Below are 14,843 nucleotides of genomic sequence, written 5' to 3'. Positions count from 1 at the left end.
CATTTCCTAGATTTCCATGTGACCTTATGTTAATATCATTAGTCATGAGTTTCAAGTGCCTGAATGAGACTAAACGTGATCAGCTTTCAAACACGTCCTGATGGTGGAAACACAGGAAATCTGCTCTGTTTGTTACCTTAAAAGCCATTAGCTAATTAATCAACCATCGTTCAACACATCCCAGACAATGTTTTGACTCAAGCGAATCCCAAAAGACGCGCTTTAACCCTGAATATCTGAGTTTTTGCCATTAAATACGCATTAATCTGAGCTAACAGTCTGGAGGACCACAGGCAAATTCATGTGACAAGACGAAATTAAAGACCTAAAGATGGGAATCATTTTCAGTTTCTTTTTGACAGGATCTTCACAGAAGCACAGCCAAACGTCGCCATGGTATTAAAATAAAAGCTCAAGATTGTTGCAAATAAGGCCGCTTGTTTTGACAGTAGCAAGAGGTCAGCTGTCATGGAAAATTCTGCCTTTTAATCCTACGCCACGAGTGTGTGTATGTGAGCGAGTTTATTGTGTTATATTAACCAAAGCAGCTAAAACGGACAGGCAGAGCCACATTAGCAGCCTCCTGACAGATATACAGCTGCTATTATCACTGCAGAGGATGCTAATGTGTTCTTCTAACACACACACACCACACACACAACACACACACACACACACACACACACACACAACACACTCACAACACACTCAGGGAGTGGGAGGATGAGCTCAACTAGCTGAATTCTTCAGCATGTGGAATTACTGTACTCATCTCATGTTCAGACCCACTTATTTATCTCATTTTGTGGTTTGATATCTGTGTCCTAATTTGCATTTTATAATAACGGCTAAAACTACGTACAGTAAGAACGTCATTACGTTAATACGACCCTCGATGACATTTCCAAATGACATTATTATTTACTTTTATATTTAAGATGATCAAACTTTCAGTGTTAGGGAGTGCAGTGAATCGAGGACAATATTAAATATCAATCATTTAATTTCTATTTTTTTTGGTGACATTTAGATGAATGGAAATGTCCTGTCAGTAGCACGTGTGATGATCTCTGGGGGTAATGTTACAGCACCTCTGGTTATTTACCAGGATGTTTGTGTGAACGAGGCTAAACTGACTGTTGGCAACAGTCCTCGATGTGTGTGAAATGGTTCTGAATCTTAAACATGTGTGGCCTGTTCCAGATAAACTAGTGCAACGATACAAAGGAAATACTCTGCAGGCTAAAAGGGCTCTTAAACTGGTTTTAAACTGAAACCATTAGTTCCACTCAGCACCTTTATTCATGGGTGTGAAATGGCGATCCGGGTTTGACAGACGGACGTGTTTGGGTGGGATGGATCCGCTCTCTGTCTGGGAGCTGCTCGGTTTCCCTCTGTTGTGATTGGAATCTTTTTTCTGATGCGACTGAGTAGTTTCACGGGGGTCAACTCAGATGCTCACAGACCTCAGGAAGTTCCTCTTTCGTTGATCCCTCAGTAGTAACTCTTTGCTCACAATCGGACCTGAGCTCTCCTGCACACTGCGTCCCACCATTTTAATGTAAACCCACTCAGCGATGAAGACGTCACAATGTTGAGTCTTGTGGAACCACCACGGTGTGTACATGAAGACACACATTCTTGTGTGTTTACTGCATTAAAGTGTGCTCACATTGTTATGGTTAATGTTGTGCAACTAAAAGCAGTTTTCTTTAACAAGCTATTTGCAAAAATGTGTAAAAAAAAATTGTCTTACAAATCATCCAATGCACACACACACACACACACACACACGCCACACACCACACACACACACACACACACACAACACACATTCATTTTACCAACACTGACCACTTGCGGTAGCCTACAGGGGAAGGATTAGGATTACATTATACTAAAACAATATCACATATTGTCATTTCTAAGCCCGGAAATCCTTTTTGTCTATGAAACACAGAAAATGAAACGGCAATAAGATGTTATGTTAATACATGTTTAAACTGTTCTTTAAGGCATTAAACTGACTTTTATAAAATAAAGTGCGTATAAAGTCATAATCATTGTCTTTTACCACATAGGTCGAACTGAGGTAGACTTTCAATCTGAATTTGACCATAATTTAATTTTGATATTAAACCACAATAATAAATCAAATAAATAATGTTATCGTCGATCCCGTTTAGGGATCAGAGAAGTCCCTGCCACGATAGGCAGATTTCGTCAGGACAGGCGAAGTTTCTCTTGACTTAACAAACCATCTTGGTTGGAGTCGAAATCTCGCGAGGACATCCGACATCACAGGATAATGGCTGAACATTGCGGATATTAGACGGTACTTTTCTGCTTTTATTTTACCGCGTGTTCGTTTTAAAACAGAACGTTTGTGCGAAAGACATATTGCTGTTAATGTTGCATTGCACGACTCATCTTTAAAACAAACAGTTCTACGGTTTGCACCAACTTAACGTCGACGCCGCCGGTACAAACCGTTCAACCTTCGAAATAAGAGCACAGAGTTTTACGCGCTTTTTATGATCCCACTGTTAGCTTTAGCTTTGCCTCCTGTCCACTCTTGATAATTTTCGAAGATTTATCGCCGTTTTTGTGTTGTTTATGCATTTCACAAAGTATTACGTAGAAGGCACGAGCGCACAAATTTCATCAGAAGTTAATTTAGCTTATCTACGACACTGTTGTTAGCATTAGCATGTGGATGAGGCCTGCTCAGGAAGCGGGCGGGAGCTTTTATTTTCCAAAATTGCTTCTCCAGCTCACCTGTCAGGGCGTCTGATTCAGAAAATAAAATGTCATCTTTTTGTAGATGACCAATGGACGTACTTTGCACCAACAAACTGATTCTACTGTTCCCTTTTTTTTTAGCCCAAACAGTCCCAAGCATATCAACAACGAGGACGAAGCAGTCACACTATCAAAAGTGAGTTTGAGACCCGTTATAGATCATATTCATCTGGTCTTTAGGGCCATTTTCATTTACAACATTAAAAGCCGTTTTCTTTTCATATTTGATTGGCTTCTATCAAACGTTTGAAGTGTTAAAATGTCTGCACCACATAAACATAGGGCTCATTTGGGCAGGTTTCAAAGAGGAAAAACTCTTGTGTTTGTTGGCTGTTTAGGAAAAGTGCAGATGGCTCATGTTGCCAGTCACGGCAAGCTGCTTCTGCAGCGCTTGCACGAACAGCGGGAGATGGATTTTCTGTGCGATATAACCATCATGGTGAGAGACGTGGAGTTCCGAGCTCACCGCAACATCCTGGCAGCGTTCAGCAAGTACTTCTCATCCCAGGCCGAGAAGGGTCAGGAGATCACAACTTTGGACCCAGAGAAGGTCAGCAGGTATGCCCTGGAGAAGCTTCTGGAGTTTATCTACACTGGGCAGATGAATCTCAGCAGGTACGTTTGTGAAGCTTTAATGACGGTCCAAACTAGTTAGTTGAGCCAGTTGAACAGTGACACTTATTCCATTTTCCTGGTTTCAGTACCCGCCAGGCAGCGGTGCGCCGAGCCGCAGTGTTTCTGGGAATGTCTGAAGCCACAAAGTACATGGAGGAAATCCCTCACTGGGCTGAGCAGAGCGAAACGTCCCAGTCTGAGGCGGATAAAGAAACGGGCCTGTCTCCGCCCAGTCCGGCCTCCGCAGGGAGCGCCAACTCACCGGTCCCACTGTCAATTGTCTCTGTGCCGCCAGAATGGACCGAAGAGGGAAAAGAGGTGAAAGAGCCGGCCGAGGAGGTGAGAGATGAGGATGTAGATGAGGAGGAGGAAGAGGAAGAGGAAGAACAAGAGCAGAGTGAGGAAGAGTTCAACCCCACAACGCCAAAGAGCTTTGGGAGGAGGCGCGGCAGGAGACCGAAGAGTTCCGGCGATGAGCAAGCGGCACCGGCCGTCCTGGCTGAGGACGCCCCGAAGCTCCAGAGCTACAGGGGGAGAGGCAGAGGTAGGGGGAGGGGAAGGGGCCGGGGGCGAGGACGGGGCCGGGGGCGGGGCATTTCCAAAGCCGAGCAGGTGTCCGACGAGTCTGATGCCAGCGGGAAAGACTTCGGGGACACCTCAGCAGACTGGAGCCCCTCTCAGGAGGAAGAACCTCCAGTGAAGAAGCCCCGGCTGAGCGACGGGCGGCGAGGGCGCGGGAGAGGCCGAGGCCGGGGGAGGGGCCGGGCGAAGGTCGAGCCAAAGACGGAGATGAGCGACGACGAAGGGACGGGCGACAACGAGGAAAGGGCCGAGGGCGAGCTGGGCGAGGACTCGGACGAGCTGCCCCTGTCGTGCACCGAGTGCAACAAACTGTTCAAAGACGTCAGCAGCCTGCATCGGCACGAGAAGATCCACAGCGGCCTGAAGCCCTTCGTCTGCATCTTCTGCTCCAAAAGCTTCCGACAGGCGACGCAGCTGAAGACACACCTCCGCATACACACAGGTGCGCCCACGCCGTCACGGCGAGATCAGAGTTTGGCCTCGAGCAGGCGGCGCCGAGCCTTTCTTAACCTCTCTGTCGGGTGTTTGTGGCAGGTGAGAAGCCGTTCAACTGCCCCGACTGCGACAAGTGTTTTGCTCAGAAGTGCCAGCTGGTGGCTCACCGACGGATGCACCACGGCGAGGAGAAGCCGTACACGTGCGAGCGCTGCGGATTCAAGTTCGCGACGTCGTCCAACTACAAGATACACATCAGGTAAAGCCGCGCCCGTCCGGTCCCCCGCCGAGCCCGTTGATCCAGAGCCGCTTCCTTGCAGGCTGCACAGCGGAGAGAAGCCGTACGTGTGCGACGTCTGCGGTCAGGCCTTCGCCCAGTCCAGCACGCTGACCTACCACAAGCGGCGCCACACCGGGGAGAAGCCGTACCAGTGCGATCTGTGCGGCATGTCCTTCTCCGTCTCCTCCTCGCTCATCGCTCACGCGCGGAAGCACACCGGTGAGCAGGACTCCCCACGCGTAAGCCCCGCGTTCGCGCCCGTGTCTCACGCCTGAACGCCTCTTCCAGGCGAGACGCCGTACAAGTGCTCCCAGCCGCAGTGCAACTCCAGCTTTGTGACGTCGTCGGAGCTGAAGAAGCACATGAGGCGACTTCACCCCGGTGAGTGTTCAGGCTCTTCAGCACCTCGGGGGCCCTCGACTTGTCCCGGGCCTCGTCTGCGTCCTCCAAGGTGGATTTATTGGATTTATTTTAGGTTCTCTATTCCTCATCGTGGGGTGAAATTACTAACGAGGTCTTACCGAAGTCTCTATCACATACGTAATGTAGAAAATCCGACTTGATGTGTGTGCGTGTGTGTGTGTGTGTGTGTGTGTGTGTGTGTGTGTGTAGATGGGAACAGTGGCGTGCAGTGTCTGCTGTGTGGAAACAGGTTTGCAAGTGTGAAGAATATGATCAAACACCAGGAGAAGGCTCACGCTGATGAAGTGAGGCAGCACAAGGAAAGAGCCAGAGCAGGTAAGCTGTGTGTGTGTGTGTGTGTGTGTGTGTGTGTGTGTGTGTGTGTGTGTGTGTGTGTGTGTGTGTGTCCCAGCTGCTTGCTGACGCTCCGTTACTCCGTGTGTGTGCAGTCGTCCTCCTGGCCTCCAGCCATCCTGTGGCGTTTGTGCAGAGCAAACTCTCCCAGGACAGCAAAGACAACGTCGTGACCGCCGAGCCGCCCAACCCCGACCCCCGCCACCCCGAGCCCCAAAGCCGCCCCTCCCTCGGCAGACGCCATGACCTCCGACGCCACGGCGGCCTCCGACACCTCCGCTTCGGCCGTGATAGAGAATTTCAAGGTGGAGCCCACTCACACGTCCATTAACCCCGGCGAGCAGGTGGCGTTCGAGGCCGACCAGGAGCAGACCATCAACTCGGACACGCTTCACGCGCTGGTGGAGCAGCTGCGGCCGTCGCCGTCGCCCTCCACCAGCCTGGAGCAGATCGTCATCATCAGGACGGTGGACAGTGGAGAACACAACCCTTCTGAGCAGTGAGGAGGAGGAGGCGGGCGTCCCGGGGCCAGAGGTGGCGGCCCGGGGTTCGACACAACTGACACGACCGAGTAGCAAACCCCTCCTGAATTCGATAGGTTTTAGCGCTCGATTTTTACAGAGAGAAGGGAACGGATCGCAATATTCCGCGCGGAGAGATCTTTTTAACGCCGTCGCCACGGGATCATGTCATCATGTTTTCAAATCTCTTGAATTTCTGTGCCGGTTGAGCTTCGTCAGACAAACGTGCGACCAGCGAGACCACGATGCTCGGGGGATTCACGGCCGAATCAGGCGGGATTGGTCCTGATTCCACCGCCAGGTTCCCGAATCCTCCCTGCCGGAGGGGTTTCCCCAATTGTCCCGGGTTTCACTGGACCCCTCGCGGTTTTTCTTTGACTGACGAAATCGATCAAATCGGCGGGAACGCGCTCGGGAAGTTGTGTTGACGCCCGACGGGGCTTCCGAGTCGATGAAAGTGTTTTTAAGATGAGCGAAGTCAGAAAGTGGCTCCATTGTTTTCAGTTGCAGCTCCATTTAGATCCATAATCAATGGGAACGACCGCCGATCACCTCTGGATGTTGACTGATTGATTATCTGATAGAATAGCCAGTTGAGCTTTTGGAGGATGTGATGAAGTTAGCCTTAGTTTTGTCATCACCACTGTTAGTTTTCTTCATTTCTTCGTCATATGTTTGACATCTGTCTCGTAATCATCCATCAAATTGAAATCATGTGGAATTATTCATTTGTACTTGTTATTTTTTAAGGAGTTCTTTTAGGTTTTAGCATCAGTGTTTGTATATTTTGAGGAACGTGCTTTGTGTTCTTCCTGTTTTCAGTTTGGTTTTGCTCTGTTGGCTTTTATACAGTTACATGTAAACATTCACTACTGTAAAAACAACTGCACAACAGGAAATAAATGCTTAAAGAGACCAGAGTTTCTGTTTTCAGATTAATTTTCCAAACATTTCCGCCGAGCTCCGTTTGTTTTTGGAGCTTTTGTTCAATGGTTTAGGAGCCATAAATACGTATTTACCGTGGTTTATTATCATATTTGGTTTATGTTGTGCGTAATCTAAACAAGTCTTGCTGCCGCTTGCTGGTGACACTTTATGATTAGAATTAGGCACAAAGTTTAAAGAAGCCAGTTTAATCTTAATTTCAGTGATCAAAAGTGTAAAGAATGTAAAACTTAATACATGTGTTGACTGAGAATGGAAGAAATTATGAACGGATGTTGTAGCATTGAGAAAATTCTTTTAATGATGAATTCAATTCAAACGAAATATTGTGTGAAATATCGTTTATGTAAAACTAAAGACAAATTATATTTATTTCCTGAATGAAGTCTCCATTGGAATCTTGGAGTCACAAATCAACATTAAAAATTGCTCCAATTTCTGGTTCTGACCTTGGAAAAGGCAAATTCTTCTCAACATACTGACACTGATGCTAATTAGGTTAAAAAAAAGGATTTTCTCATCTGAGAATCACAGCACATCACAAAGTCGTACTGGTTCTTCTGTGGCCTGTTTGTTGCTTTTAGTCAGGTAAAAAATAATAATAATAAAGATTTGGTTTGTTGTGTCATTAAAGTTTTTGTAATTGTGTTGATTTTTGTGACTAATGAATTTGAGCGTGTTTTGCTCATAAATCTGAATTGTATTTAGATGTAAGTGGTTAAGTACCAATGTTCTACTGGGAGGTTTAGTGGTGGTGATTAGTGTGTGTGTGTGTGTCTGTGTGTGTGTGAAGCAAAAGGTGTGTTTTGAACAGGAACACTTTCAGGTTGACACGGGAACCGTCATAGCGCCACCGTCTGGTCGATTTCAAAAGCATAATTGGTAATTGTATGAATTCGCTCTGCTTTTCCATTTTGTTCTCTTTCTAATTGCACAAACTATTAATGTCACATTTCTTTAAAGTGTTTGTTGTTTCTCTGCTGAGCTGCTAACAGGCACTAAAATGCTTATTTGGACTTTATTCTCATGACTACAGCTGCTCATTATTTTTGTTTTAAAACTTTATTCTCAAAGACTCAGGGGAAACTGTTCAACAAAGCTTCTTAGGCAAAAAACATTAGGACACAAGTTTTAAAAATCAAAGCATCAAAGAGGCTTTGAGTCTTGATTGAAAGCCTCATGCAGTGTCACAGATTTCCTCTATCCGATCACATTTAACCACAGTTCGCAACTACAGAAATACAAACTACGAGGCTGACACCAGTAACCATTAGTTACTTCGATTGCTGGTCGCCGTAGCAACAGACAGCAACAGACAACGATGGCCTCTAAAGTCAGTCTTTCAGAACTTTACGCTTCTTCCTGCTCCGAACATCACGTACAGATAAATCCACACATTTTGGAAGTGTTGGAAAATGCGCTGCTAAACAAGTGAGTGCCTAAACAGACACGTTAATTCCATCTAACTACAATCGTGTGGAGGTGAAAGGGACTTTTGAATCCGGTCAAACGCGTTCAGGCACTAAAGTCTGAGCTCCAAACTTCCACAAGTAATCTGTAAAGTTGCCTTGACAGAAATGTGAGCACTGCTATTATCGCTAATATTACTGACAACACGAGCAGGAAGCTGTTTTCAGTGTTTCGATTTAGCTTCATACTGATCGTTTGAACGACGTCCGCCCCTAAACACAGCACGAGTGTGTGCTCGTGAGGTCAGGTACAGCGCCTGAGTTGTGTTTGAATTTGGCAGGAATGTCACCTTGGACCTGTCAGGGAGTCGAAAGTGTGTCCAGCGACTGGATGACAAGGATGCTCTTGTCGTCTCCAAATGTCTGAAGAACAACAGGCGAGTAACAGGTGAGCAGCTCGATCCGCCCCAAACACACATTTCCACTCCTACCAAAGCTGTTTTGATTTCCCCAGGTCTTGATGTGAGTTACAATAACATCACAGATGAAGGGCTCAAACACTTTGCTGACCTTTTACAGGTAAGATGTAAATGTAGCGGATTTAAATTGACCTGCGCGTGGACCCGGAGAGGAACTAACTCCTTAATTCATTGAATGCTTTCTGAGCAGGATGATTCCACTCTGAACTCTCTGGACCTGAGGTTCAATGACTGTCAGACAGATGGCGCTAAAGCGCTGGCTAAGATTCTGCAGGTTCGACTCCACCAAACACTAACAAGCTCTAATTGGACCTCACTTTGGTGTAACCAGGCGCGTGCAGGTGTACTCACACTTGATGTGTATAAATTGCTACACTTAACTTCCACATTGCTGAACTGTGTTGATATTATAATGTTACTGTACGGTCTAATTATATGTATTACTTTTGTTACTATGAGAACAGCTACTGAGCCAAGCTGTACACCCGTGTCCGTCCGTCTGTCCGTCTGTGCAGGGCAACAGCACCTTGTTCTCTCTCACACTGTCAGGGAACAAGATTGGGGACAGCGGAGGGATACAGCTCGCCATGATGCTGCAGGCTAACGACTCCCTGATGGAGCTGGAGCTGGCTGCATGTGACCTGGTACACACACACACACACACACACAGGTGAGAACTTGAACGCACCACGCTGATGCTAACGGCACTGCTGTGTAAACCCGCAGGGCATCGAGAGCATCATCACCTTCGCCAACGTGTTGAAAAGCAACCGTTCCCTCCGCCGTGTCGATTTCAGCCAATCTCTGCTCACCAGCCACCAGGTAAAGGCAGCGGTGGACCAACGTGATGTTGCCGAGTCGTGAATGGCGAGTCATGAATGGCGAGTCATGAATGCCGAGTCGTGAATGGCGAGTCGTGAATGGCGAGTCATGAATGCCGAGTCGTGAATGGCGAGTCGTGAATGCCGAGTCATGAATGGCGAGTCATGAATGGCGAGTCGTGAATGCCGAGTCGTGAATGCCGAGTCGTGAATGCCGAGTCGTGAATGCCGAGTCGTGCCGAGTCGTGAATGCCGAGTCGTGCCGAGTCGTGAATGGCGAGTCGTGAATGGCGAGTCGTGAATGCCGAGTCGTGAATGGCGAGTCGTGAATGAATCTGAAGCGGCGCTCTGCTGGTGTCAGGAGGAGTGGCTGCTCCACGTCTCCGACATGCTGGCGATGAACAGCAGCCTGCTGGAGCTCCACCTGGGCATGGCAGGAATGACGGACACGGGGATGGAGAGACTGGCCGAAGGCCTGGCGGCGAACCGCGCGCTGCGCTACCTGGACCTGCGCTGGTACAGCAACACTCGAGGCGCGGGGGTCGTTCAAGGCTGCAGTTTATCCGCTTTTACGCTTCATTTTGCACTGTGATTCCGCAGCAACCGCTTGAGCTGCGACGGCGCGTCCCACCTGGCCGGCGTGCTGAAGCAGAACGCCACCCTGGACGTGATCGACCTGTCCTTCAATCGGATCCAAAACGGGGGCGCCGTGCACATGAGCGAGGCACTGGTGTCGCCAGGCTGCGGTCTGAGAGCGTGAGTCCCACCCGCCGCCACCAGGACGTGTCCCAGACGTGCTTTTGACTCACCCCCCCCTCCCCCCCCTCCTCCGTCAGCCTGTCTGTCAGCAGCAACAGCATCGGGACAGACGGACTCCTGTCTCTGGCTCAGGCTGTCAAAGCCAACCGCACCCTGACCGACATCAACATCTGGGGAAACGACCTGGAGGAGCCTGTCTGCCAGGTAACCCGGGGATCCAGGGCCTCCCGCCTGTGTTCAGGTCACTTTGGCTCCATCTTGACTCGCTCCCTTTCAGGTTTTCCGGCAGCTGATCCGCAGCGGGCGGCTGCCGCCAGACAAGACGGACGTCACGCCGTTTGAGACGGACGGTCGGGTGTTCCTGGCTGAACTCTCCAACAGTCTGAATAAATACCGCCGCCCTATAAACGGCGCCCCCCCCCCCCCCACATCGCAACACACAAGCGGGTGAACAGAGCGAGCTTTTAAGTTTAGGCAGGACTCAAAACGCGTTTAAACACAGAAACGTGAACATCCACATTTGTCCGAGTCGTTTTTGCTCAAGAATTAAAGTCAGAGATTCAAACAATCGGAATGGATTTAAAAAGCGTAATTTGTTCTCACAATTATGTGCGACCGTTATCAAATGTGGGCGCCGCTGGTGCTTCTCATTGGGGTCAACACGCAACCGCCCGCCAGCTCTTTAGGCTCTACTCCTCCGTCTCCTCTGACTTCTCCTGATTGGTCGATTTTAAAAACAAGGCGCCGCCTTCGTTGGTTGAGTCCCACTCCAGTTGGACGTTCCTCTTCCTCAGAAGGCGCTCCAGCTTCTCTCGCTCCTGAGAGCTGATGGTCCACCGCTGCGCCGCCAGCCGGGTCAACGCCGGCAGGCAAGGGAGCGCACGGAGCAGCGTGGGGAGCCAGGAGGAGCACGGCGCCGAGGTCGAGGGTCGCAGGCTGAGGTCCAAGTCCTCCAGTAAACCTAGGCCTCCGGCAGCAAACAGCGCAGACCAGCCTTCGTGACCCACCGACCCGTTGTAGGACACGTCCAACACCCGCAAGGAGGACAAACCGCCACGCTGGCACGCCGCCGCTGGACATGACAACAGAAGCGTCAGGGATGTGGCTCAGAAGCACCCGGAACTCACCCAAAATACGGGCGTGTGTTACCTAGGTGGCGCAAGTCCTCCGTGGTTAGACCACAGCTACTGAGGCGCAGCTCCACCACGACCGACGGCTGCAAGGCGTCCAGCAGCAGCGCCAGACGACCACCGACGACTTTACACCAACTGACGTCCACACTGGACAGGTAGGGGACGGCCAGAGCTGGGACACGGACACAACAGGTAGGGTTTATCTCAGCGGTGCGTGAGGTGGCGAGATCAAAACCAAGCGACGCATTCGGGAGGAAACGGGGTCACAGTGTGTGTGTGTGAGTGTGTGTGTGTGTGTGTGCGTGTGTGTGTGTGTACCCAGAGCCGTGAAGGACTCTTCATTCAAGCTGCAGCTGTTGAGTGGCAGGTGCTTCATCTGCATCAGTGGGAGGGCGGAGACCAGCGCGTGGACCACGCCCCCCACCTCCTTATTGGCTGACACGTTGAGCGCTGTCAGTGCTGTCAGAGCAGGAAGCGCCTGAACTGGAGAGCACAAGTCACGTGACTGTTCATGACAGGCACGTCCGTGTGTTTCACGTGTGCGCGCGCTCACTCAGGGCTTCCAGGTCATCGCGTTTGAGTCCGCAGCGGTGAAGGCCAAGGCTCTCCAGGTGCGTGAGGTGAGCCAGGTGGAGGGTGAGACGGTTCAGGCCTCCAGCAAGACTCTTGTTAGATGACAGATCCAACTCCCTCAGAGCCGGGAGGGAGCGAAGAGCGCCCCCTGCAGCACAACAAAGGGCGAGGATCCAGCCATTTAAAGCCAAAACCCCCAAAGCTGGCCAAAACCTTCGATTCCAATGGAAGAATTCTAACCAGCGGAGGGCAGAAAATGTCCAAAATGACAGAAAAATTTACCAAGATCCCCGAGGCTGTCCACCGTCAGACCGCAGGCCTGCAGTCGGAGCGTATTGAGGGTGGCAGCGTGAGACAATGAGGCCGCCAACTGTCCAAAACCGGCACCGCCACCGCCACCTTCCTGCCCAAGCAGAGCGTTGCAGGAAACGTCCAGCACGCGGAGTCTGGGGAGCGTGGAAACGATTCTTCCTGAGAGAGACAGACACATGAGTGAAGTCGCCACGAGTAGGAAAACAAAGTCCTGGTGGGGGGATTGTGGGAAATGTAGTGATGATGGCAGAAACACGTCAGTACCCAGAAGCGCAGCATCAGCAGCAGTGAGCTGACAGGACACCAGGTGGAGCTCCCGCAGTGGTGGATCAGGGGGAACCAGCCAGCCCTGCAGAGCCCCTCCCCCCACGCCATTGTTCCAGGACAGATCCAGGATCTCCACCAGAGGCATGCAGCTGAGAACCTCACCTGTGCAGAGACGCTTTGAGGTTACCGGAGCTTTTCCACTGTGGACACGTTGGTTCAGCGAGGCGTCGACCCACCCAGGGCGGCGACGTCGTCGGGGCTCAGCCTGCAGCCGCACATCCTCAGCGCTCTCAGGGCACCGACCTGCTGGAGGTGGGAGGTCAGCGCTTTCAGACATCCACCAATCAGCTCATTCCAGGAGACGTCCAGCTCCTCCAGCTCAGGGAGACACTCCAGAAGTGTCGCTGACAGGTGACAAGAGGAATCAGCTGTTTCACAGAATTATTGCAGATCTCTGAAGCTGGTGTTGGCCTACAGTGCAGATGTTCCAGAGGCTCCTACTGAGCCAATTCAATGTTATTCATGGGGATTAAACTAAAGAACCCAGAGCCTGAACATCTCACAGTGAAGAAAAACTCCCGTTTAACTGGAAGAAACCTTGAGCAGGACCCAGCTTTAATGTGGTTCACCTCTGCTCGAGGGCGAGGAGACAGAAAAGGGAGGTAGGAGAGAAGGAGGGAGGTCAAGGAGGGAGGGTTTCGCACCGAGCTCCAGCAGGTCTGTGGCGGTGAGATCACAGTGAGCGAGGCTGAGGCCCCTGCTGTCCGTTTTCTTCCCCAGCTTCTGCAGGAAGAGGCAAACTCTGCCCCAGCCGATGTCTCGGGCGCCGTCTGCGGCCTCGGCAGCAGCTGGAGGACGAATGAGCATCTTTTACTTCGCTGAGCGCCGCCGTCATCAAAGTTTGGAATCGCAATGGGAGTTTCCTGCTTTTTACGCACCTGAACTATTTCCCTTCTCCTCCCTGGCCTCTGTCTCTCCATCCTCGGGAATTCCCGTCCGGTCCGAGGACCAGGACAGGAATCGTCCCAGCGGTTTCCTGTCCGAGGAGGTTCGCTTCCTGCGGATTTGGCTCATGATGACGTCCAGAGGAGAACGCCTCTGACTGCCGCCTTCACGGCCCCGGGGTCCCTCTGACCAATCAAAAAGAGCTCAATTCACCTGAAGACCTAAATTACTAGTTGATATTTGAATTAGGAATTTTAAATATTTTTGTTTTCCCTGCAGTTACATCACGTGTTTTATTATTGGTTAAATACATTTTGGCTGTATGTCAAAGTGTCCAATTCATAAGTAACATTAATAAATGGTTGAATAACATAAAAAAAACTGTTAAATGGTGTAGAAACACCCGCGTTAAACGTTTTGACTGAGTAAGATGAGAAAAGGGAAGTTAAAGCCTGATGACGAAAACTGAATAAATCAAAGTCCAGCTACTCTCCAGCTTTGCCTTTCTGCCTTACCCGCAGGCTCCATGCACGGATTTAATGTGACTTCCAAAACCAAAACGAGCTCTTTAAGTCCAAAAACGCGCCTGAGCAACCTGTGGTCACCGTGATGCGTTCACGGTCCGGTTGTCCACGATAAAGCGAAAAGATACGTAAAAAAAAACTCAGCGTCGACTCGAGGCCGATTCCCAGTCAGATAAAGGCCGACAATAATGTCCGTTTTAGATCTCAGATCTTTGCGTTTTGCCCTGTTCGCAGGCTCGGACACCTCCGTGACGTCACACCCCGTGCTCGTCAGGTGGACATCCCGGAAGTGAGACAACGCCAACGGCAAATGAACGTTGGCATCACACCTGGCAGCAGTGAAACTCACCTGGAAGGTTTAAACAAGATAACTGAAGACTAGAAGGACAAAACGCGAGTATTTCCTAAAAAAAAAAAAATGTTTGGCAGCGTCTAACGAAATAAATTTGATACTTTTATTTAGTTATTCTTCTTCTCTGATGAAGTTACAATTTTCCAGGAGGAAAACTTTTAGTACCTTCAGATTCAGCGCTTTAGATTTTCCGGACAATTTGGAAGAAATGTCCTTTATTTTAAACTCCAGTTTCAACGGACAAACTCAGGAACACAAAGCTCAGCTAGATTTAATGATCAAGATTACACTTCCCCATTAATTAATTAAAATTCCAACACCTGAAAAAATTAA

At 49.7% G+C, this 14,843-nt stretch overlaps 3 protein-coding genes across 4 annotated transcripts; 2 read left to right on the top strand and 1 right to left on the bottom strand.

Annotated features, from left to right (window-relative positions):
* Positions 1-2,228: 2,228 nt before the first annotated feature.
* Positions 2,229-6,911, top strand: mynn (myoneurin). 2 transcript variants are annotated; one of them, XM_029842666.1, is made up of 9 exons: positions 2,229-2,335; positions 2,884-2,938; positions 3,141-3,417; positions 3,504-4,441; positions 4,534-4,693; positions 4,755-4,933; positions 5,003-5,095; positions 5,327-5,452; positions 5,566-6,911. In XM_029842666.1, the coding sequence occupies exons 3-9, from the start codon at positions 3,152-3,154 to the stop codon at positions 5,799-5,801; spliced, it is 1,998 nt and encodes a 665-aa protein (XP_029698526.1). In that variant the 5' UTR covers positions 2,229-2,335; positions 2,884-2,938; positions 3,141-3,151; the 3' UTR covers positions 5,802-6,911. The 2 variants fall into 2 exon arrangements, with proteins under 2 accessions (XP_029698526.1, XP_029698527.1); XM_029842667.1 differs by lacking the exon at positions 2,229-2,335 and adding an exon at positions 2,355-2,482.
* A 1,296-nt stretch (positions 6,912-8,207) lies between these two features.
* Positions 8,208-10,995, top strand: lrrc34 (leucine rich repeat containing 34). Its single transcript, XM_029842669.1, has 10 exons — positions 8,208-8,367; positions 8,687-8,793; positions 8,860-8,924; positions 9,015-9,098; positions 9,340-9,468; positions 9,551-9,646; positions 10,007-10,161; positions 10,246-10,401; positions 10,482-10,608; positions 10,682-10,995. The coding sequence occupies exons 1-10, from the start codon at positions 8,258-8,260 to the stop codon at positions 10,853-10,855; spliced, it is 1,203 nt and encodes a 400-aa protein (XP_029698529.1). The 5' UTR covers positions 8,208-8,257; the 3' UTR covers positions 10,856-10,995.
* On the bottom strand, positions 10,964-14,375 carry lrrc31 (leucine rich repeat containing 31). Its single transcript, XM_003968193.3, has 10 exons — positions 14,150-14,375; positions 13,628-13,819; positions 13,394-13,537; positions 12,926-13,093; positions 12,687-12,851; positions 12,393-12,581; positions 12,091-12,258; positions 11,856-12,020; positions 11,554-11,709; positions 10,964-11,476 (listed from the first exon to the last, which is right to left on the bottom strand). Exons 1-10 carry the CDS (start codon positions 14,160-14,162, stop codon positions 11,094-11,096), a joined length of 1,743 nt encoding a protein of 580 aa, XP_003968242.3. The 5' UTR covers positions 14,163-14,375; the 3' UTR covers positions 10,964-11,093.
* Positions 14,376-14,843: the final 468 nt, after the last annotated feature.

This window comes from Takifugu rubripes, chromosome 10 (assembly GCF_901000725.2).
Source record: "Takifugu rubripes chromosome 10, fTakRub1.2, whole genome shotgun sequence".
Lineage (NCBI taxonomy): Eukaryota > Metazoa > Chordata > Actinopteri > Tetraodontiformes > Tetraodontidae > Takifugu > Takifugu rubripes.
Note: the sequence above shows the minus strand (reverse complement) of the source record. Positions and strands in the feature narration are given on the sequence as shown.

What these genes read in the sequence shown, in the direction of transcription:
- mynn (XM_029842666.1), top strand. Translation starts at nt 3,152, where the DNA reads ATGGCTCATGTTGCCAGTCACGGCAAGCTGCTTCTGCAGCGCTTGCAC. An exon ending in AACTACAAGATACACATCAG is followed by an intron (nt 4,694 to 4,754) that starts GTAAAGCCGCGC and finishes GCTTCCTTGCAG; the next exon opens with GCTGCACAGCGGAGAGAAGC. An exon ending in TCACGCGCGGAAGCACACCG is followed by an intron (nt 4,934 to 5,002) that starts GTGAGCAGGACT and finishes CGCCTCTTCCAG; the next exon opens with GCGAGACGCCGTACAAGTGC.
- lrrc34 (XM_029842669.1), top strand. Translation starts at nt 8,258, where the DNA reads ATGGCCTCTAAAGTCAGTCTTTCAGAACTTTACGCTTCTTCCTGCTCC. An exon ending in CTCTGCTCACCAGCCACCAG is followed by an intron (nt 9,647 to 10,006) that starts GTAAAGGCAGCG and finishes TGCTGGTGTCAG; the next exon opens with GAGGAGTGGCTGCTCCACGT. An exon ending in CCAGGCTGCGGTCTGAGAGC is followed by an intron (nt 10,402 to 10,481) that starts GTGAGTCCCACC and finishes CTCCTCCGTCAG; the next exon opens with CCTGTCTGTCAGCAGCAACA.
- lrrc31 (XM_003968193.3), bottom strand. An exon ending in GGAGAAGGGAAATAGTTCAG is followed by an intron (nt 13,538 to 13,627) that starts GTGCGTAAAAAG and finishes TTCGTCCTCCAG; the next exon opens with CTGCTGCCGAGGCCGCAGAC. An exon ending in CGACGACGTCGCCGCCCTGG is followed by an intron (nt 12,852 to 12,925) that starts GTGGGTCGACGC and finishes GTCTCTGCACAG; the next exon opens with GTGAGGTTCTCAGCTGCATG.